This window comes from Andrena cerasifolii, chromosome 3, assembly GCF_050908995.1.
Source record: "Andrena cerasifolii isolate SP2316 chromosome 3, iyAndCera1_principal, whole genome shotgun sequence".
Classification (NCBI taxonomy): domain Eukaryota; kingdom Metazoa; phylum Arthropoda; class Insecta; order Hymenoptera; family Andrenidae; genus Andrena; species Andrena cerasifolii.
In genome coordinates, this window is record NC_135120.1 from 21,169,467 (window position 1) to 21,191,928 (window position 22,462).

General features: G+C 41.9%; 3 protein-coding genes and 1 long non-coding RNA gene across 14 annotated transcripts; 2 read left to right on the forward strand and 2 right to left on the reverse strand.

Moving 5' to 3' along the window:
* The first annotated feature begins 185 nt into the window (after positions 1 to 185).
* Positions 186 to 8,385, forward strand: LOC143366723 (uncharacterized). 11 transcript variants are annotated; one of them, XM_076808019.1, is made up of 17 exons: positions 187 to 456; positions 519 to 648; positions 720 to 852; positions 940 to 1,053; positions 1,133 to 1,254; positions 1,335 to 1,531; positions 1,613 to 1,761; positions 1,842 to 1,907; positions 1,980 to 2,137; positions 2,220 to 3,161; positions 3,237 to 3,464; positions 3,558 to 3,610; positions 4,859 to 4,965; positions 6,437 to 6,481; positions 6,571 to 6,786; positions 7,061 to 7,269; positions 7,388 to 8,385. In XM_076808019.1, exons 2-17 carry the CDS (start codon positions 607 to 609, stop codon positions 7,451 to 7,453), a joined length of 2,847 nt encoding a protein of 948 aa, XP_076664134.1. In that variant the 5' UTR covers positions 187 to 456; positions 519 to 606; the 3' UTR covers positions 7,454 to 8,385. The 11 variants fall into 11 exon arrangements, with proteins under 11 accessions (XP_076664142.1, XP_076664144.1, XP_076664134.1 ...); XM_076808020.1 differs by having other exon boundaries at positions 187 to 442; positions 523 to 648; XM_076808022.1 differs by having other exon boundaries at positions 197 to 225.
* Positions 7,128 to 22,098, reverse strand: LOC143366777 (uncharacterized). The gene is made up of 3 exons (XR_013084810.1): positions 21,924 to 22,098; positions 11,113 to 12,336; positions 7,128 to 11,008 (listed from the first exon to the last, which is right to left on the reverse strand). It is a non-coding gene; the product is annotated as an uncharacterized LOC143366777 (long non-coding RNA).
* On the forward strand, positions 8,765 to 14,124 carry LOC143366771 (uncharacterized). The gene is made up of 5 exons (XM_076808131.1): positions 8,765 to 8,896; positions 9,360 to 9,700; positions 11,824 to 12,017; positions 12,090 to 12,357; positions 13,563 to 14,124. The coding sequence occupies exons 1-5, from the start codon at positions 8,765 to 8,767 to the stop codon at positions 14,122 to 14,124; spliced, it is 1,497 nt and encodes a 498-aa protein (XP_076664246.1).
* On the reverse strand, positions 12,345 to 21,070 carry LOC143367235 (uncharacterized). Its single transcript, XM_076808860.1, has 12 exons — positions 19,095 to 21,070; positions 18,275 to 18,359; positions 18,053 to 18,165; positions 17,916 to 17,973; positions 17,630 to 17,730; positions 17,386 to 17,538; positions 17,274 to 17,322; positions 17,052 to 17,215; positions 15,478 to 15,718; positions 15,180 to 15,248; positions 14,826 to 15,092; positions 12,345 to 14,725 (listed from the first exon to the last, which is right to left on the reverse strand). Exons 1-12 carry the CDS (start codon positions 19,182 to 19,184, stop codon positions 14,616 to 14,618), a joined length of 1,500 nt encoding a protein of 499 aa, XP_076664975.1. The 5' UTR covers positions 19,185 to 21,070; the 3' UTR covers positions 12,345 to 14,615.
* Positions 22,099 to 22,462: the final 364 nt, after the last annotated feature.

Genomic DNA, 22,462 nt, shown 5'->3' on the forward strand with positions numbered 1-22,462 from the left:
TTGGCCGCTGCGACAACGTCGACGAATACAAAGTAAGCAAACGGGACACGGGCGGCGGGAGCCAATGCCAGCGAAGAACCCCTCTTTCCCTTGTGACATTTCAACCGACTTCTTTCCATCCGGGCATAGTACATATAGCTATGGTAGCCTTCGCCCGATGTGCGCAAGTCTGACACTGTCATAGCTGTCTCACACAGCTATGGTACCGCGAACACTGAAAGAACGGTAGTGAGTAGTGAGTCTGTAGTATAAGTTAATATTTTTACGGAATTACTTTGAGATTTCGTAGCAACTGTTTCGAGCGTTTACACAACATGAAGCCGTGGCTTATGTTTAACTTTTATTAAACGATCAGCTACGTCAGGCATAATTTAATGCTGTTGGTAGTCAATTGGAAATTTATTGCCACCAATCATAACCTAAATTTATACGATACGCATACGTGCTTTACGAACGGTCAGGAAGTGGAGTACTATAACAGAAACGACACTGTTATTCCTTCATTTCTTTTACTACAGGGAGGGAACATTGAAATGGTACGAAGTGCGAGTGTGTTAACGTTATGAGAGGACAAACGTTTGACAAGATTGTATATATCTCATCCCCATGGCTAAAGGAAAATTAAGGGGTTCAGACTCCAATAATAAGGTACATCCGTGAAATAATTCGATACCGCTCAAGATGCTCGTCGAGCTAACGCAATTTATTTTAACGACTAGTTAACTGCTTCCAATGCAAATTTCAAAAATGGGGAAACATTTACGTCAGAGTTTGAAATTAATGAAATACCACCTAGTGCCCGGACATTGCTTACAAAGGGTTACATACAAGATGAAATCAATTCTTATTCAGGTATATTCATGCATTCTGCGACACTGCTTTGTGCTTTTATATAAGTTAGACTTTGTCAAGCAGTTCTTTACATAGTATAACTTTCAGGTGCTACTGTCTCGACGCGAGGGCGTTTCATGACGGAGCAGGAGAAGATACGTTGCCCTAATGAACGTCCTTTGTACCTTTATATACAGGGGCATACAAAACATAATGTAGATTGTATGTTATTTCTCTTTCATTCCCTGCGATTTTTCAGAAACACGAAGTTCCAAATTATTTATCCATTTTCCTCTTACAGTGGCTATACAAAAGATTAATGAGATCATTAAAACGGAACATCAGAGCTCTTTAAATAGGCCAAGTAGGTTTACCAATGCACCACCCCCCCTTATGAGTTTACATTCCGGAGTTACAACAGTGGTATGTAATATTCGTATACGTATGATACGTGTAGACTTATATCTAAAACCTGTGTAATATATAATTCTATTTACTAATAGGAGAAGATTTGCGTTGGAATAGAAAATGCTCCAGAGGGGTTTGACTTACGAGGTAGACTTATAGGCATAGGCGGGGCAAATTTGTTATATATTAGGGGTGAAACTGGTGCAAATGTAACCCTGAGGGGTAGAGGATCACAATTCATAGATCCAGGTTTAGGAGCTGAATCGCCGGAGCCCCTACATTTGTATATAGAGTAAGATTACTTATATATTCCCCTCTTAGGAATAATTAGCCTTTGTAATGGCAAAACACATTATATGTTTCGTTTGTATAGGCATCCAAAACCGGAAGCATTACAGAATGCAAAACAATTAACGATTAATTTAATTCAAACAATGCAGTCTGAATTACAGTCATACATACAGCAACAACCACCACCAGTACAATCACAGCAAGTTATAGAACAGTCGCAAATACAACAAAGTATGAACTCTAACTATACTCGATAATGATTCCGTGTGATTGTACACTTTCATTACCGCCATTTTCATCTTTTTTTCTAGCACAATTCCAAACCATGAACATTGGTACTTTGGGGCAACCTAATGTTGTTACTATACAACATCAAGGTAGGGTACATACACTAATAGTTTGTGGCTTTCGCAAACTCAGTTCGTAACTAAGCTATGTTTACTTAACAGATATCATACAGCATCCACAAAGTAGCGTAGTAACGTTGCCAGCAACAATTCTGACTGCTACGGTAGCTGGTGCACCAGGATCCGGTATAACAGTCCCTCCACCCGGAGTACACATTCCTCCTCATTCTGGGCCATTAGTACCGCCACCGCAAGCTCAGGTAATATTTACATATAAGAAACCTGCTGAATGACTGTTAAAACTAACACTATTTTTCACATAAGTAAATATTTTTCGTGAAGGAAATACAAACATTTATGCCACCTCCACCAGTTGGACAAGTGCAATTAATTGGTCCTCCATCGACAGTAAGCCAAGTGCAATATCAGATTCATCCTGGGCAACCGTTACAAATACAAGGGCTTCAACCTGGCTCACAATCGTCGCCGCAACCTGTCACGCAAATGTATGTCATGAGCCAGCCACCACCGCAGAGTCCAGCTCAGCAGAACTTCATTACAAGTAGCAGCGCACCAGTCAGCGGTGCGGTTTCCTATGTTTACACTCAACCAAATGTACAAAGGCCTTCCACACCACCGCAAGGAATAATCGAAGCTGTCAACGTGAATTTACAACAACCTCCTCCAGCGGCTCCAATTAACATAACTCAACAGCCGCCACCGCCGTTACTACATCTCCATTTTCCACCGCCGAACTTCCCTCCAAATCAACCACCGCCACCCGTACCGCAGACCTATCAAATACAATACCAACAAGTCCAAGCACCAGCATCTCAGTCGCAGACACAGTTTGTGTTACAACCCGGAGAACATATTGTCCCGCCGCAGTTGCAGCAAAATCACGAACAGTCTCAGCCCGTGACTCAGCACATGCTACCTCCACAGTTCGAAGGTCATACTCCTCAGTTTCATTTACAAGTACCTCCTCCATCTACGCAAACTTTCTTAGTCCCTAATGCCCAATCGCCTCACCATCAACAACATCCTCTTCCTCCTGGAGGTGAAGTCCAGCATCAGCAAGATGGGCCGCCGGTGGATCAAGGACCTCAGCCGGTTCCACCTCCGCAAATCGTACCGCCACCATCCGCCGCTCAAATGCCGAATTCTATGAACGTTCTTACTAGTATTCCTCCGCCGACGCAAGCGCCTCCCCCGCAAAACGCCCCATGGTTATATCAAGCACAACAACCGCAACAGATGATGCAGTCTCAGGGTCAACTGCAGGTAACGTAATCACCTTTACCTGTCTCTGGCTAATGAGATCCGGACAGACAGAAACGCAAAATGTTGATGTCGCAGGTTCAGATGCCACCAGGAAATATACCTCTACACAATGTACCGCCGCCGCAAGTACATGCGCAAATACAGTATCATGCTCAGCACATGCAGTATCAAAATGGTCATATGCCGCCGCAAGTACACTATACTGTTCAACCGCCGGCTCAGCAGTTTGAACAGAAGCCTGATTCGCCGGAACAGAAATCTCATGGCGTAAAGAGAAGATTTTCAGATGTTGAAACGAATCCAGTAAGTTCTCGGAGTGCGATAGATTATGGCAAAGATAACCGTTATTATATAATCTATTCAGAATTTGAACAAATCTCTTTGTGTAAATAATAGGAAGCGTCACCGTACCAGTGCGGTCCACTGCCTGCTCAACGTCATGGAACAGGGTAAGTAAAATATAGTTTAATATCTTAACTGAATCCTATATTTGATATAGTTGTAACATTTATTTGCGTGAAAAGTGAATATTTACAATTTGAAAAAAGAGTAAAATTCATTGTGTGAATAAAGCAGGTTTAAAGGATTTTAATTGTTCGATGTATATTTCAAGTATAGAATAAACCGCGGTTGTCTTTGATAGGGAAATTTTATTAATATGGCAATTCAATTCGAAGCTGAGAAGTACGTGCGATATTGAAACTTTTGCGGATATACCTTTTTTATTTCACTATTGCTCCTAAATATTTGATTTACTAGTAATCGTTCCGTTGCGGTCTCCTGTAATTTTTTAAAAACTGCTTTATGAGTAATTAGAGGTCGCTTTAGAAATAAATAGATATACATAAAAGTTTGAACGCAGTCAGTTTACTCTATGTGATAATGTGTTTAAACACATGCTCTCCAATACATTAAATTTCTTTCAGAAACCTGCTTTGATTAAGACGTACCAAAGTCAATACATATATAGGAAGGGAATGGATTCGGATGTTCAAAGATTTAGTAACGTTTAGATTTGTTTCTTAATCATAAAACTATTATCATAAAGATTAAAAACAGAGCAAGGAACATTGACTTACTGTTACCAAGCTGAGCTTGGTAATGACAATCTCACGTATTCGCAATCAAACTATCTTTAAGCAACCACTCTCCTCATAATGAATTATAAAACTAAACGTATATCTAAGTTATCGGAATGTTTAAAGTAAATGATTGTGAATATAACTAGTTTCTTCACAGAATATTATCTTGGAAAAATACCTCATGTATTTATGTGCTTTCCTTGAAATAAATCTCTCTTGTAAATACAACGGGAAGAGAACGACATGCTTTTAGTTTTATTGCGTTATAAATATATTAAGTTGGAAATTGTATATAATTCATAATTTTATCGCTAGCTATAAGTTCTCAGCTAAAACGATAAGCCAGAAAAAGATATTATTTGAAAGTGTAATTGCGGTATTACAGAATAAATGCAAAACAATTGGACATACTATAATATTCTGTGCCATTAAGTTATAATACAAATAAGTACCTTTTGCATAAAGTATCATTAACTGTGACCTGGAGATACCAGGTAGTTTTAACATTTCAGAAATAGCCACGGCAGTGCATCAGGTGATATTTGCTTAAATTTTGAAATGTCTATCTATAATAACCAATTCTGTGCTAATAATTTTAAAACTGAATTGTTTAAGCAGAGAAGGTGATCGACAGCAGCAAGTGTTACACGGTCCATCATCAACAGCAGTGGGTCTACCTCATGGAGATCGAAACAAGCTGCTAATGCCACCTCCACACCCAGGTCTGTAACTAAGAGTATTCAAGATGAAAGAGTGCTGGATACCTTTTGAATATTCCATACTTATATTCCATACTTTTTTTCTGCATAAATGTCTTCATTTATTTATGTGCCATAACTAATGATTCTTACGTTCACAATGCACTGATGCGTTTGTATATTTAGTTCAGATGGGTATCTAGCATTGTTTCTCAATACTCTTAGCTTGTAGTATATTACTTACTGTAAATATATTTTTGCTAAACAGTATGAATCTCGGTTACTCCTAATCGACATATCGTAGCGATCCGCTTCTTTCATGTACTCATTCAAATACTTTGCAGATGGGCATCAGGAACATCTACACGGTTTATGATACCACTGCGTAGATTGTTTTCCATTTAACTTTATTTATTATTATTTAGAATTAACAAAACTTTTGCTACATTATATTATATATTACGATAGCCATCTTAAGCGTCTTAATTTCAATGCTTCTTCGTAATATGTTTTTCATTACAATGTATGTGTTTTCAGATGTCTGTACAGCAAAGTGATTCTAAATTTCAGTGATTACTTTTAACCACCATTAACTATAATTATTACTGTCGTGTTATGTTAAAGTACGTTATATGTTTTAATACGAGTATTTTAAGTTTAACAAGTTAAAGCGCCAAGGCCTTATCGCGTTCGGAACACATGGAGTGGCAGCATACATTATTATATCAATACCAAATGATTAGTTTGTAGTATATTCATAAATTCCTTATTACAGTTCTTCCCATGTGTGGACAATTTACAGAGCTATGTCGGGTCGCGCTGAACAGCTACGGACGATTGATTCTATTTATTTTCATTTTTACAGCAAAAACACCAATGTTCTTGAGGGCGGCCGTAGTCAGAAGCCTCGGGTTTGAAGATGAGACTAAGTTATTAATAATAAGTTTTGTTTTACAGATCAAGGACTAGCTAAAAGATATATACTAAGCAGGTCACACATGCGATGGTAATGGCGAAATTATGACCAATACTGAGAATATTATCATTTACTATCTGTTTTCAGCTGTATATAGTGGTTATAATCATATAATTTCTTTTAGTTAGAAATGGCCAATGGCGTGAAATATTGTTACCCTGTTTGTCGCTCTCCATAACATTATGGAGTAAAATAATTTAAAACTTAAGTTAAAAATGTTTCTTACTTACGCAGTGACATTTTGAGCAGAAATATAAAAGGCAATAATGGTTAATTAACATAACAGTGCTTTAACTAAATATAAGTAGCATTTTAATTGGACTTAGAATTTTTTTTGCGTAGTACCTACTAAGTATTGATAATGACAAATTGACATTTATGATAAAATTGAACAACTTGATAATTGTACTACAATATTTCTTCACGTTATTTGCCATATTTAAGTTCCCAATGCATTCTATGTATAGCCATTTCGTGTCTTTCTATACACTTTTCATTTCATGAATTTCCATTATCTAGGTGAAAAACGGAGCATGGACCAAAAATCTGCGGGCATAAGTTCAGGTATACTTAACATTTGTTACAGTATACTTTTCTCTATTTCCTATGAACCGCAAAACAACTTTTGCTACGTGATTGTGCTTCTGTGATAGGAAATGAGCAGAATCCAGCAGGAGATTCGGTGAACGTTCATCCTGGAGGTGGTCCTCCTCTGCTTCCTCCACTTCCACCACAGGCACCATGGCAGGCACACCATGTAAGAGTCCCATGGGGTAGGCCGCCGCCAATGCCCAGAGATGGAGAGCATCAAGGAGTGTGTTCTACGCTACCTCCAACTAATATGCCGCCACCTCAAATTAGACCACGAGGTATTGATAGCGAACAGCGACAATATGTTAAATTCTTCACACGCGCGAGCTTCCAAATGTAATTCAAACGATCACGATTTGAACGCTCAACGTCCCATTAATTTTAATGCTCTTAATTAATAATCTAAAGAGATTGCCAATGTTACGCGGCTGAAATAGTTTCAGCCGTTTCCAAATCATTTCTAATCGATTTGCAACCCTGTTAGTGCTTCTAACTTTCATGCGTCCGTTTGTGCCGGGTGTCTAATGACTGAATGTTTCCATGATTATTCAGGACACGTTGAAGGTAATCGTTCGCCCGTTCAAAATGCGATTATGGAGCACCCGTTGAATGTGGAGTATAATCAAATGCCGCCGTATACGACAAAACCTCCACCTTACAATTCACACCCGCTGATGCAATCAATTTGCAATCCACCGCCACCACCGCCGCCGCACCATCATCAACGACCGCAGCATCCTCAGACAGTTCAGCATTATCAGGTGCCAATCTCTCAGACATATCAACCGCCGACTTCCTGTCCACCATGGATGAATTGAATGCATACATACACACACGATACGCGAACGAAGTTCTTACGCTAGTATGTACCTTAAACAGATGGCTGATGCAGTCCGTCCGATTTCACGCCGCTCGAACAATCTATTTCCCCGGGAATGCCGCTAGTACCTAAAGGCATGATGAACGTAAACGGATGGCATTGCATTACGTTATCCACGATTGAATTGTTCCTTGCGAGATATAGTTAATTATAATTTAATTATTCGTTGCAAACGTGTCTCTGCACAATGCTGATTTGTAAAAAGTGTGTATACGTTGAAAATTATTTATGGAGAACGCGACCAGTGTTTAGGTAGCGAACGATAATGAATGAATTTATAAATACCATGTTACGGCTGAGTGACGTGCGCCGTGGTCGGCGATGGAACACTCTTGATCATCGATCTGATTCGCGTAATTACAAAGCCGTGCCCAGTAATCACTATTTGGAAAGCAAAGGCTGCTATCGGTGCGATGCGGGTGCACGTATAGAGAGAAAGAAGTTACTCGAGTTAGTTCCAACGAATGCTTTTAGTATTCACGCACACACACACACGTACGAGGACCTAGGAGTATAATTTCTTTTCATATCCATAGCATCGTACGTAATTAGTCTCTCGCGAAGTTATCCGATACCATGCGATCTACTCGTAGATCTCAAACATACGGCGACGCGATTTACTATGCCAGCGAGATTTTCTATTCCAGTGGAGACTGTCGTATCCCGTTTGTGGATTGCTCTACGAGCAAGGAGAAACGTTTTTAATTGTCGTCACAGTGCAGATTCTCTAATTTTACAATTAAGTAAACAGAATCGGCCACATCCACCCCCCCCCCCCACGTCGCCTTTGTTCGCGTCTTTGTAAAGTAATTATCGTTGCAACATGATATTTCAACGTTAATAAGAACAGGCGCCAGCGATTAGATCCACTGAATTTCGATTGCTACGCGAAATCAGTTTACCTTCGGTTAAGCGATCGTTTTTATGATTTAGTTATAGAAATATATTTTCCGATGGAATATAATTTTTTGGAAATAAATTAATTTAAACTTGACAAGCGACATTGTTATTAAAAATATTAGGTAAACCCTCCAACTTAATTCTGGAGGTTCTTTTGTATTTGGAATACTATTCTCGACACGTGCGACCCTGACTATTTATTCCAGGTGACAAAGAAACGATGTAAAAGCAAACAAACAAAAACAAACAGAGGATCGAAGCTGAATAAAATCGTTTAGAAATACATAATCGTTCAGGGTGTCTTTATCTATCGGCTGTTACCAATGACTCTCCGTGAATCAATTAGTGGGGAACGTGGCTCACTTCATCGTTCAGCCACCCTTTCGTTGTCGAATCCTTAACCAACTATCGCCAATGACGGATCGAGCTTGGTAAAATCAGGGGAATGATCGGATCTGTCCGAAAGGCTTCTAACGATGTCTCAGATTTGCCCGTCCTCGTCGCATCAGCTGGTCGCAGCCGCGATCGCTTTTCGGCGGGCTCGACGTAAGTTCCCAAAGAATTATGGTCTTTACGGTAATTCGGAGGACGCAACGAATGTCGATAAGGTAAGCGACCTTAATAATACACGGAAGAATCTTCCCGAACTCTTTGCTACGTTCACCAATAAACGATAACGCCGATTCTTAAGTCCACGCGTTCTTTGAATAAAACATCAGATGTATTATGACACCCTTATTAGACCCATGAATTATTTACATATTAGCTTTACTAATCGGCTTCGCCCAAAATTTAGATTCTGATTTTATAAGAGAAAAACATTTTTTTTAATTTTTTTTTGTGATAATAGTCATATTTATCTGGATCAGCCAGGCATAATGAGCCGAGGTACATTGCTTGACCCCAAGTTTAGCGTTCGAAAGTTTTTAGGCGACAGACAAACACAGAAATATACGAAACACTTTCTGCTTTATAGTATAAGATTATTACACATAAGTTTTTGCGATCTTTCTTGTGAATCGCCGACACCGCTCTCATAACGATATAATTTTTAACGGCGCACCGAATCAGGCGGAAAGCGCCATGGCGCACGAGGAAGCAAACGACCAGGAGAACTTATGGTTTTCTTCGAGGAAATGTTCGAACGCGGCACCAAGCCGCGTCGAGGCTAAGGCGGCCTGGAGTGACGAGTACGCGGAAAGTGGCTCGATCAAGGAAAGCTTACTTCAGAGGCCAATAATCTGCAGTTGCTGTCGTAAACGCAACGACGCTGCAAAGGCTAACGAACCGATGAGCATTTTCAAGACAAGGGATCAGTGTAGCGCGGGGGACGCGCTCGACGTCGTTCCAAGTAAAGAGCACAATGAGATTGCGAGGAAAAGCGATCCCTCGCAATCGGAGCAGTTACAAAAGTACGATATATACATACCTTCTTTGGCTCTGCACGGGAACATCGAGTGCAACTTACTGCGCGTGTAGACGAGTCCTTCTTTTGCTACGAATCTAAATTATCTCAACGCAAACACCACTGACAAGGGAAGTTCGGCAACCCGAAATTCAGAAACTTATGCATCTCTGTGTGCAAGTAGAGTAGATTATCCCTAAGACAACCCTATCTTTTGTTGGTGCCATAGTGCGGTTTTAGAGGGTGAAAAAAAACCCCTGAAAAAAATTCAGAATATTTTTTCCGTGGAATATCTCGAGAACGGTGAGGGATATTAAAAAGAGTTGGGTCCTTTTTTTTATATCTACAAAACTGCGTAATAATAATTATCGAATTAAGGATTGGTGGTGAGGGTAGTTTGAAAAGTAGAGATTTTACGATAATTACTTTTACGCAGTTTCGTAGGCATAAAAAAAAGATGCAACTTTAGTTTAAACTTCTTTTCGATATCCCTCGCCGTTCTCGAGATGTTCCACGGAAAAGGAAATTAAGAATTTTTTTCAAGGGGTAATTCCACTCCCCAAGACCGCACTATGGCAGCAACAAAAGTAGGATTGTCTTACGGATGAAGTACTTTACTTGCACACAAAGTTGCATAATTTTTTGAAGTTTCAGGTTGCCTAACTTCCGTTATGAGACACAGTGCAACTTCAGTGGGACACGTAAAGCGTTCACTTTTAGTGAAAAGCAGATGCACGCGGGCTGTATTCAAAAGTAACTGAAGGGTAAGAGGAAAAACAGGGAATGTCACAAAGCAGCTTTATCGCGGAAGTTAAGTTTTAATACTTTAGTCCACCAATAAAGAATCAAGGTTCAATGAATTTATCTGGACTCTTCATAACATGAAGCTTATACCCTAATTAGGCATCAGAAAGAAATAAGCAATGCAATAATAATTGTTTTACATTATTTTAATATTTGTTCAGGTCAGAACAGGGCAGCATATTGAAAGAAAATAAGAAATTTCCACTTCTATTATTATCAATACAAGGAAAGCCACTCATTTTATTCATTATCAGATATTTTACTTCTCACTTATTTGTTATTAGACAGAGTCTCATAAAATAGCTGAGCCTTAAGATCGGAATTTTTTTTAACTGCTTCTTTATCCAGTATACCAAAACTGTAACCTTATCTTACGGGGGTATTTGAGCTTTACAACCCTTTATGATTCGAGAACTCTGTAGTCCCACTTGCCACCGACAAAATATCCTATAAATCGCAAAATCGCGAAAACCGGGCATTCCTCGTTTCTCCTCTAACACTCCTCTTCAACCTGAAAAATTGCGGCAGTGAAAGTTTTGTGTAATTTATACTGTTCGCACGAACTCCATTAAAAGTAACAGATTGATGGCAACGAATTTGTAAAGTGTTACTTACATTCCTACAGTTTCATTAAGCAGCAGAAAGTCTGTTCCAGGGTCTCGTTGCCTCGTGCACTCTTCAATGAATGTACATAGCCGACTAGAACGGGAGGCGATAGATACGCATCACACGTGCGTGTTTTCCAACGCCCTTGACTCGGCGCTCGAAAACGGTTTGCCTCGGGGGCTGGATGCCCTGGCCCACTTCCCAATTTCTCTTCCACTCGCGCGACATGCGTGGCCAGGGAAACGGGGATGTAGGTCAGTTGCTTCGCCACGCGCTGAGGGTAAACAAGTTCGAGCGCCGAGGCAAGGACGCTGAAAAAAGCCCGTGGGAAAATAAACACGTGTGTCTCGGTAAGTAGGGTCGTAAGGAGTGTTTGCGTCTCACTCTTCGCACCACCCGCTCACCACCTCATTCACCCTATTGAAGCATGGAAGCCTATACACCGGGGCGCCGTAGACGGCTCTGTCGGTAAGCCTTACCGCTTCGATGCAACTACCGAACTTACGATTTCGGGCAGCTTATCCTGACGTTTGAAACGTGTTTATTTCAATGCCCGGCTGGTCTTTCGTCCGCGTATCTCTGCCGCCAGGTATAGCCGACCGAATCTCATGCACTCGAGGCACCCGTGGCAGAGAATGGACTGCTGTTAGACGCGTCGCCCGGTGAAAAATGTTGATACTGATAGTCGCGTCTAAACTTGCTTGCCTCGTTCGTTTCCAGTTGCGACGGGAAAACGATGAAAAGTTTCATAACGGAACCGAGAAATTCCAGCCGCTGCCGTGCCTCATACGTCCATTCACGGAGACGAAGTCCGAAAGAAACTTCGGCCAAATTGGATCCCGTTAATCTTCTGCACGACAGAGGCCGCGAGCAAGTGGACCACGCTAAAGGCAGCGGCTCGCCCGAGAAACGGAGTAACTTGAGATTCTTCGCGTTCTTCGGAGAGCGTCCCGAATGAATTATCGCGATAATTTCCCTTTGTTTAGGCTGCAACGCGGACGAGCCCGGCTGCGATGCAGCGGGAAAGGGCTCGAAGCCGGTTCACCGGGGCTCTCGGTCGAAAGTGAACTTTTTCAGCTTGCAGAAGGACAGCTCGTCGTCCGGTATACCTCGTAACTGTGACTTCCATTGCCAGCAACACTCCACTCTCGATTTATTACGGCCACATCGAGACGCCTGTCGGTCCCAAAATCCCCATCGCTGCTACCACCCTCGCAACTGCTGCCACCATGCCTGCGACGATGAACACCACAGGTTCGAGTGAAACTGAGAGGGTGATTATTGTGGAAGGGTCGGAATCTTCGATTTTATTAAACTGGTAGAAAATTCTCGAAATAATTTTAAAAAGCGAAAAGTGTAACTTCCAATCAGGGCCGGGACAACACCTTTGGAGACCCTAAGTAAAAGGTTTTCAGCCTCCCTTTTACAGGGTGATCATTTCAACGCATTGTACGATTTCTTAGGCATTTCCGATAACGCAGTTCGATAAAATTGTACTTTTTTCCGGACTTGTAACATTCAGTAGCCGTTTCTTATGGGTTTTCGTGCCCTGAAAACGAATCCGCAAACCGTTTGTTGCCATCACTCTCAGTTTTTGAGAAATTCGATTTTGATGAAAAAATGCAAATTTTCGACTTTGAACATCTTTTAGGTCGAAATTATTCTATGAACCCTTCCGAATACAACGATATAAGGTATTATTGCATTATGAATATTTAAATATGTTTAAACATCGATCAAAGGGAAAAGGACACCCGAAATGCACCCATTTTTGAAGATATCTTTCAATTTATTTAAAAAACTAAGGGTCTAGGGGAATATCTAACCATTCCACGCGATTTAGCAGACATTTTTCCTTCGGAAAGCATTAACAGAAGCGGTAAGTCACGTTTTGTTTTCAACACAGAAGCGAAATAGTCTCCTAGACCTTTAATTTTTTAAATAAATTGAAAGATATCTTCAAAAATGGGTGCATTTCGGGTGTCCTTTCCCCTTTGATCGATGTCTACACATATTTAAATGTTCATAATGCAATAACAACTTATATAAGTAATAACTATTACCGTTTCGACATAAAAGATGTTCAAACTTCAAAATTTGCAGTTTTTCTCAAAATCGAATTTCTCAAAACCTGAGGGTGATGGCGACAAACGGTTTGCGGATTCGTTTTCAGGGCACGAAACCTATACGAACCGGTTATTGAATGTTACAAGTCCAGATGGCTGTCGAACTGTGTAATTAGACTGAAAAGTGTTTCTAACAAAAGTTAGATTTTAAAGTACAGTAAATTTGCCCCCCTTTCCTCTGATGCCCTAAGCACGTGTTTATTTTGTATATTGGTTAATCCAGCACTGCTTCCAATTAGTCTCGAGAACTGATCACGCTTGCCGCGTGTATAATCAAGCATCGCAGGAAAACAATTGATTTGTATAATTCCAATATAAATACTCGTTCGCTAGTTGCTTGTCAAAGGAGAAGCCGCGTTTGGCGTCGGATACCTGTCTCTGCCCATCGAACTCCAGCAACCAGAGAGCTTGCAACAAAGGGCACGTCGAGATGCTCTGCAATCACGATTGCTGCCTGAAGGATTCGGAAAAGATTACCACCGTTCAGGAGCAGAACGACGACGAGTACGACGATTCCATAGGCATGATCAATCATAAGGACTCCTTGTGCATCTTAGTGGAGAAGTACAGGGCGAGCAAGAAGTGCAGGCACAAGAAATGCCTCGTCGAGGCGGAGTTTTCGGAGGAGCGAGTCAAAGACGAGTGCAGCAGGTCGTTCACTTCCGAAGCAAGCTGCCCAATGGACGATAACGCTAAACAGCGAGATAAACATCCGGACACGGATAATTGCCGGCCTCGAGACAATCGCGCGTCGATAGGGAAATCGTGCAGGCACGCCTGCGGCCAGGCGTTCAGAGAAGGGGACTGCGTCCAGTTGAAGAATCTTAGATCCCGCTTAGTGAAGACTGGCGCCTGCTGTTCAGCAAAAGGTACACCTTGGAGACACACATTTTGAGTCCCGCCAACTCTCTACCCTGCGCTACGTTTTTGTGCTCTTACTGTTTTTTAGTTCATACATTTATTACGCGTTCCTTTTTTTATGAACAAACTGCTTCAGATAAATTTATACTCTTTCCAATCTGTGTTTCGCGGAGGAGTTCAGGTAGAAGGATCGAACGGTGGTATAATAATGTTCGAAAGCCGTCAATAAATTCTCAACCGTCCTGCTTAATCGTGTACATAAACGTGCTTTACATTTCCGAGATTCTCATTAAAGCTACTGTGAACTTCCCGACGAACGGGCGTTCACGGTGTGTTCCATCTTCCCGCACCCCGGCTGCCGCGGAGATGAGAAGAAAGCGCGGACCCCTTTGCTCCGTTGCGGAAGCTCGCGCGGCGGCGCTTTTCAGAAAGCTTATTTTTTAAAGTATATTACGCTAATAAAGTTAATACACTTATTTTGGAGGTATATTGCTTTAATAAAGTTAATAAACGAGGGCATTTATATCATTCCGCCGCGTCGCCCGCGGGACCAGTCTCTTGGGCAACATTTTCCTCCTCTTCCTCCTCCGCCGCCATTTCGTGCTGGTGCTCCTCGTTTTCTTTCGCTGCTTGCCCTGCAACGGCCCCGTTATTAATTGATTTGCGCACTTCGCGTGAAATAAATTCCCCCACTGTGCACATTATTAATTCCCCGCTGTTTTTCTCCGCCTCTACCTTCGGCTTCATCCTCGAGTTCCAATTCCATAGGGTCCTCGGCTTCGGCCTCGGTTTCCATTTCGGCTTCAGCTTCGGCCTCGGCTTCCGATTGTACTTCGGGGCTGGTGGGCAAATTCTCCGTGGTAACTTCGGCTTCTGATGCAATCTGCTCATCCGTTTCCGCTTCCGTCAACTGTTCTTCAGTGTCCTCCATCTCAGACTTCGCTTCCGATTCCAGCGGAGGGTAGTCGGACGTGGGGCTACGTTCCGTGGTCAGCGTCTCTTCTGTTCTCCCCGGTTAATTGGAATTCAACACTCTTTAGATATATAGTTTTATATTCCCAGCTGAATTTAAGGGAAGTTTCTCTTCACCTTCGTCCTCTTCGCTCTCTTCCTCCAACGATTCTTCCCCCTCGTCCATCCCGCCGGGTTCCAAGTGGGCTAATCAATATATTTATTAACTCGTTGAGACTGTTCGATTGCCTTGAGTTAATTGATTAGTTGGTCTAATTGTAGATGGAAGATATTGTTATTCATTGATTTTATAGATGACGCTCGCTCAGTTTTTACCACCCTGCTCCTTGGACAGCGGTGGATACAATTCTCAGACCGCGCGTGAAGGTAAAAAATCTGAATTTCGCGAAGGTGACCGAATTACGTCTTCTCGTACCTTCCTTCGATATACGCGACACCCTCACGTGCTCTTTGAAAGCCATGCGAAGCTTCGTACTGGTAGCTATCAATTCTTCTCGGGTCCCATGTTCTTTGGGGATATCATCGCGCGATGTTACTTTCTCGAAAACCCTGTGTCGCAAAGTATCGAGAATAGCTTCCACGACCATCGACTTCGTCGACTCTAACCGTTGCACGTCGTAGCTGTCTCGCCTCGCGCGATATCTTCTGTAAGCTCCCTTTGAGTCGAAAATAAAGGTGGTTCCAGTAGCAATGCTAGTCAGTACGCCGACAAGATTATCTTGATTCAAAAATGAAATCGTCACGAAATCCTCAACTTATCTCTGACACAGTTTTTCATTATTCTAGGGAGTAGCTTGGTAAAATCTAAGCCCTACGAAGATACTTTCTGGAGGATACTTTAATTCTCCAGATAGAAGGCACTAGTTACTCATGAAAGTAACACACCTTCTCCCCTCTTCCACAAACATTTCTAAAACGTTTGCTTTACACAGTTAGTTATGTATAGTGTCTCTTTTATTGTACTGAGTGACGCTGAGCAGTAACACAAATCGTATACCGTGGGCAAGCTAAAATTGTTACTTAGATCATTCAGGTATGTATTTTCTATTTTGTTTTTTTGTGTTGTTAATATTCATAGTTAAACTATAGATATTAAACCAATTATTTGCTGGAGCGTTCTTAGATAATGTCTTTAGAAGTTTCTGTACTTTATTTGAACAAGTCTTGTATAATTCGTATGTTATAACAGTTCTATTCTGAAAAACATGGCTGGGGACAAAAGTAACACGTCACTATGGGGATGAAAGTAACGTATGTATTACTTGGGCGAGCAAAATAGCATACAGGATAGGAATTCTTCAGATGATAATGATTGTCTATGTCTGGTATGTTTGGACCCTTTCAGTGAAAGCTGTTCGAGAGAGAAGTGGATCATTGTCTAGATTTTAAGGGTTAGTCCCAGACTGCACCATGGGTAATCTTCACTAGGTATGTCATAATTTTAATTCGGAGTGCGTAAAATTTAATACCTATCATTCAACTAAGTACACAATACCAAAGAAACGTCCGAAGCTGGTTATGCTTACACCTTTCGTTATTTAAAATTTATTTGCTTTTATCGTTACTTAAAATATATTTATTTAAATGTTCCTTTCTATCGTTTTTTTATAATAAAAAATTCTTTTTTGCGTTGGAAGAAGTGTTTTTACTTAATTCTCCTCAAAATAATTAGTGTTACTTTCTCCCCCACCTTATGTTACTTTCGTCCTACCCCTGCAGGACAAGAGTAACAATGACAGTCACTGCGGAAAACTGCCATAACTCTTTGACTACTTATCACGTAAGGCTGAATCTGGGCTCAAATGATAGACCAAGAAACATACTATCATAAGCCATAATTGTCATTTTTATATCTATAAAAGGTAATTGTAGGCTAGGCCAAATGTAAAAAATGTTACTTTTGCCCCCGCTCTCCCCTACCATTTAATCAGAAATTTCCTTTCTATTGACAACGAAGCTAATTCATCAGATATATGCATAGAGAATTACTTGAATAACCGAAGCAGCATCGTTGGCCCTTTCCATAGTCAGCCCAGAGTCCTTGTACATCATCTCCATCCACGCGACAGCTTGAATGGCTTCTGTGGGTTCCAGTGTGCGTTCATCCTTCCTGTCAAGCTCCTCGTCCGCATCCGCTAGGAAGATGAAGATTACTGTATCGACCACCAGAATTCATATAAAATCCTTACAGCCATGCAACCGCGATCTTACAAATGCCCATCTTCTGGTTTCTTCTGGCGTAGTAGCCGCGATAGGCGAACTGTGCGCAACAGCGACGGACTCAATTCCTTGTCGACAAGCTTATCTTAAACTACAAGAATTATACTTTTATATGCTTCGCGGCTTTCGAGATTTCCGCCTGCGTGGCGCCAGCTTTCTTCAAGATGTCCAGCGTATTCGTCACTGCCCTCTGCCACTGAATCTTCCCTTGAGCTTCGTTCAGAGCCATCCTTTCGTAGTGGCCACGAAACGCAGCCTAATTTCAATTCGACAGGGATTGCAACAGATTTCCAAGCTCATCACCAAATAATACGGTTTCTGGGGTGATCGTCGTTCTAACCACTGACTTGTATCACTGTAGCAGCGTGCTGCGCATCCTTGCGCGTCGACCCTGTTGCCTCCAGGATGCTTCTTATCGACACCATGGACCTTTCCTCGCAAGTGTGGTCTAAGTTCACGTATACAGTGTGTGCTTTAAAATTTGAAGGAAGTACAGAGACACCCGAGACTTTATTCCACTATGATCTCTTAAGCACTCCTTAAAATAAGCCGGGTTTAAAGCAAGCCCACATAAAGCAAGAACGCTGGCTAGGAGTGCTTTCTTTTATGATACTACGTTCAGTGTTCCTTTACCTTCGCATATCTGCACTGGCTGCACGTCAATCGCGTCCAAGTACTCGCGGAATGCTTTCTGCCGAGGGAGAGAAGAAAAAGGGCAGGCGAGACGTATCAGCGTCGATAAGAACCTAGCACGCGATAATGAAATTTACTTGAATCCGCGGAGCCGCGACCGCGATTTGCTCCAGACTGAAACCGGTCCGGTAAAGTATGGACAGAATGGCCTGGCTTTCGAGTAAAATGTTGTTTACGACTTTGACCGCAACTGAAACGATAGCGGGGCTTCCCTAGAGTGGCCGGTCGAGAATAAAAAGGGAAGATAAAATCCGCGAGAACTTTGCGTTAACAGTGCAACGATCCAGCGAGAAATGTACTTTTCGTGTTCTCGCGTGTGATCAGAAGCGTGTCCACGTACTCGGCGACGAAAGTGTGCAGGTCCGTGGGCTGCGATCGGAGAACCTGGTTTTAATTGCAGGATCAATAATTACACGGCGATATTGCTGTGCCAAGCTGTCGCTTGGCCGGCAAGTGAACGAGAAAAAGATTTTGCTTTTGTTGTTATTTGCGGCAAAGACGCTTCGTCTCTGATTTCTTGGATTTAAATATAATGCTGAAGAATGTATAAGAAATGAACGCTTGGTATTTAATTATTCAGATTCTATGGTTTCCGATAAGGTTTCGTTTAAGAAACGGAGACTTTGAAGGGGAAGAATTAGAGACATTGATACTTGAGATTCTTCGAATTTGTTCTTTAAGATAGGAAATCACGTTTAAAGCAGAATTATCTATTCTTTATGAAAATGAACGATTGGTATTTAATTATTCAGATTCTATGGTTTCTGATAAGGTTTCGTTTAAGAAACAGAGACTTTGAAGGGGAAGAATTAGAGACATTGATGCTTGAGATTCTTCGGATTTGTTCTTTAAGATAGGAAATCACGTTTAAAGCAGAATTATTCTTTATGAAAATAATCGATTGGTATTTAATTATTCAAATTCTATGGTTTCTGATCAGGTTTCATTTAAGAATCAGAGACTTTGAAGGAGAAGAATTAGAGACATTGATGCTTGAGATTCTTCGAATTTGTTCTTTAAGATAGGAAATCACGTTTAAAGCAGAATTATCTATACTTTATGAAAACAATTTAACAAGAACTCGGTCGATTACAAGATACACTGATTGCGCGTGCATACCTCGCGCGAAATGTCAGTGCAAAGCTCTCGTAACCCTTCTGGCACTTTGTATATGTGCTTGGCCTCGTGCTTCTGAAGCAATACATCCATGTTTGGGATTCCGGTAACAACACGTAAAATAGAAACAAACTCTAATTCGAAAAAATTCCCCTTTCGCTTTGTAGGTTTTGAGTGTTGCCGACAGTTTTCAGCCGCCGTGCAACGGGAAATGTAATTCTCGCTTGTTTTTTAATCCGTATCGCGCCCACGTTCAATTCGCTTTTTAAATATCCGATGAAATTGAAACTTTAACGGACTTTAACCTGACAACGGCCGCTCTGCGTTTGTGCCACAACCAGATTAAAAGTGCTGTTCCATTTTCGGGGGATGCCGAAGGCGTGGACGACCGTTCACCGTGTTCACCGTTTTATATTAAACCAGCAAATATACCCGCGCTTCGCTTCGGGCCTAAGGGATATTAAGGACTCCATGAAAACACACTTCACCCTTTCTCACCACCTCCTTAGGGGTTGATTAGGGCAAAATCCTGAAATCGATTTTTAGGCATTTGTCGTTTATTGGCCAATCTTTGTAAGTAAGAACCAAGTTGATATCTAATCGGACCTAACAGACATTAAGGAATCCGAGAAAATACATTTCAGCCCTTTGGGGACGGAATTTATAAAAATTCTTCCTTAGTGGGCGCCTACGTCGTGAAATTCCACGTTCCTAGATTAAACAGTTTGAGCTGGGCGTTGATGAACCAGTCAGTCAAGTATTATGCGCGCTTCTGGTTCCGATCGCGATCATACCGGCTTCGCGAGAAAAGGTGTTATTCCCTATCTTTCTAGGAATACTGCCAAGGGAAACGACGTGCGTAGATGGAAGGCACGCGACTTGAAAAAACCTTGCCCTCGCCTTGCAGGTCTTCGGACAAGTTGGATCTACCCCTGGGGGAAGCGGCTCGTTTAGTCGGGGACCACGAGGAGGTAGAGCCGCCAGCGGATGCTGGATCCCAGCAGGATGGCTTTCAGCCGTTTACCTGCACCACCACAGCTCGCATTACTGCTCACTGCCAGCAGAGGCGGTCGCAGGTTATAATACCTTTAGCCAGTCAGTCAGTCAGTCAGAACTTCTGTAGCGGACCGTAACCGGAGAAAGATTTATCTCCTCAAGGTTAGACGGTCTCTCACTCAGGTGCGTACCGCCGGCAACCGGAACGAGGCGTAGGCAATAAAAGTGATGCTTGACAGAGACTCGGTTCAGTCGCGACAGCCTTGGAGCCTTTCTTGAAGGTTTCGTGGGAAAATGACTTTCCCTTAAAACGGTTTGGGTATTTTTCACCCACTCCCTGCTTTCCGGACGACTGTTGGGCGTTCATGGAAATGGGAATGAAGTCCACCAGCCGTCGAGCGAGACGTTTCGCTCGTTCGGTCTCTCGTCACAAATTGTGTGATTTTGTTATTTCATTGCATCATTGTAAATGAACATAAAAATTATTACTGTTAATGGTGAGCAAGAATATTCACCCTCACGGACCACTCCTATACTTCTTTTATACATATACATGTATTAACAAAAACGATGTGATCCTCAAGCATCCCCACCACTGTGCGGGAAACCATCACGCGCATCTCTTGCGCGCAGAACGGTGCGCGCCATGTAAGAGCAGGTCTATCTGCCTCTCTTCACTATTTCGCTTATTACTCAGTCCCATTTAGTAATATCTAGATTATATATAGCCTTAAACCTTCCCTAAGAATTGTACTACACGCTAAAGAAAGCCGCAACGAAATTGATCTGTTAGTTCCTGAGTTGTGAGCAAACAGGAAAACGTACGTTTTCCTTTATATATGTAGAGAAGAAGAGAAGAGAAGAGAAGAGAAGAGAAGAGAAGAGAAGAGACGAGAAGAGAAGAGAAGAGAAGAGAAGAGAAGAGAAGAGAAGAGAAGAGAAGAGAAGAGAAGAGAAGAGAAGAGAAGTGAAGAGAAGAGAAGAGAAGAGAAGAGAAGAGAAGAGAAGAGACGAGATATGTGACGATAAATCGAGTGATTCTTGTAATTTTCGTAATGTTTGTAACACATGCGTAACAAGTGGCATAGCTATTCGGTTCCCGGTTGAAATCGAATTCTTTAATATGCTCTCAGGCGAACGTCGTCATCGCGAATGACTCTGCTGAGACCAGCACTCATGGATACAGGCACTTACATAATACATGGATGATACTGTTTCTTGTAATTGTGCTGCACTTAATCAGACTCCGATATGCGCAACGAACTCCGCACGATCTCCAAACAGTTTCATTCAGTATTAATAACTTCTGCGGAAGACCAGGAACGTGATAAGCAATCAGCTTCCATCGTGGACAAGCGTAACATCGAGCACGACGATGTTTTTCATAGAAACGTAATAACAAGTCGTCGCTCACTTCATCTCTACTTCTAGGAATCTTGTCTGACGTGACATAATATAATTGCCTGGTAATATTGCCGCGAGTTCTACCATTGAAATAAAAAGAATTATATCGAAGCCGCGAGAAACTGATCGAAAACGCCATCAAATTGCCGCAGACCCTAAAAGGACATAATTTACGAAGAGGACTTCTTAAAATTCAATTAACGTCGCAATTAATTCTCTGAAAGGAGTTTCTTCAAGAAATTCGATTCCGCAATGATAAAACATGTAGCGGACTGCCGACCTGGAGAAAGATTCATTCCTCCCAGGTAAAACGGTCCCTCACTCGAGTGCGTGGAGGAGCGTGGGCAATAGAAGTCAATAGAAGTGACGATTTGAGGGAGAGATTTGAGTCGAGAGACTCGGTTCGGGCGCGACAGCCTCGATGCTACCTACCTGTGCGTCTGGAGAAAATCACTTTCCCTTGAAACGAATGGGATTATTCTTTCTGTCCTCCACTTTCCCGGCGACCTTTGCGCATCCACGAAAATGAGCAGAAGACTCTTAACCGTCGAGCAAGACACTTCGTCCATTCCGTTTTACAGCACGAGTCTTGTGGTAGAGTTGTTCAGTTAGTTAGTGTTAAATAAACGTTGCTATTATTGTAATTCTCTAACAGTGATATTCCCCCCCGCGATATTCCCCCCGGACTTCTTAAAATTCAATTAACGCGGCAGTTCTTTCTTAGAAACAGCAGAGTTTCCCAAAAAATATTCGATTCCACGGAGGCAATGATAAAACTTCTTCGAAGGCACGTGGTGCGAGCGATCCTCAAGGCTGAACTTGTTCCCCGATCTTTTAGTTGCTTTCGGCCACATCCCTTCCCAGTTTCACAGCACTGACACGCGTTCATGCTCGTTGTACAGTTTACTCTTCAAGGATATCTTCGGGCATTAACGCAAAGCCCTTTCGATCGTTTCGGTTTGTAGATCCAA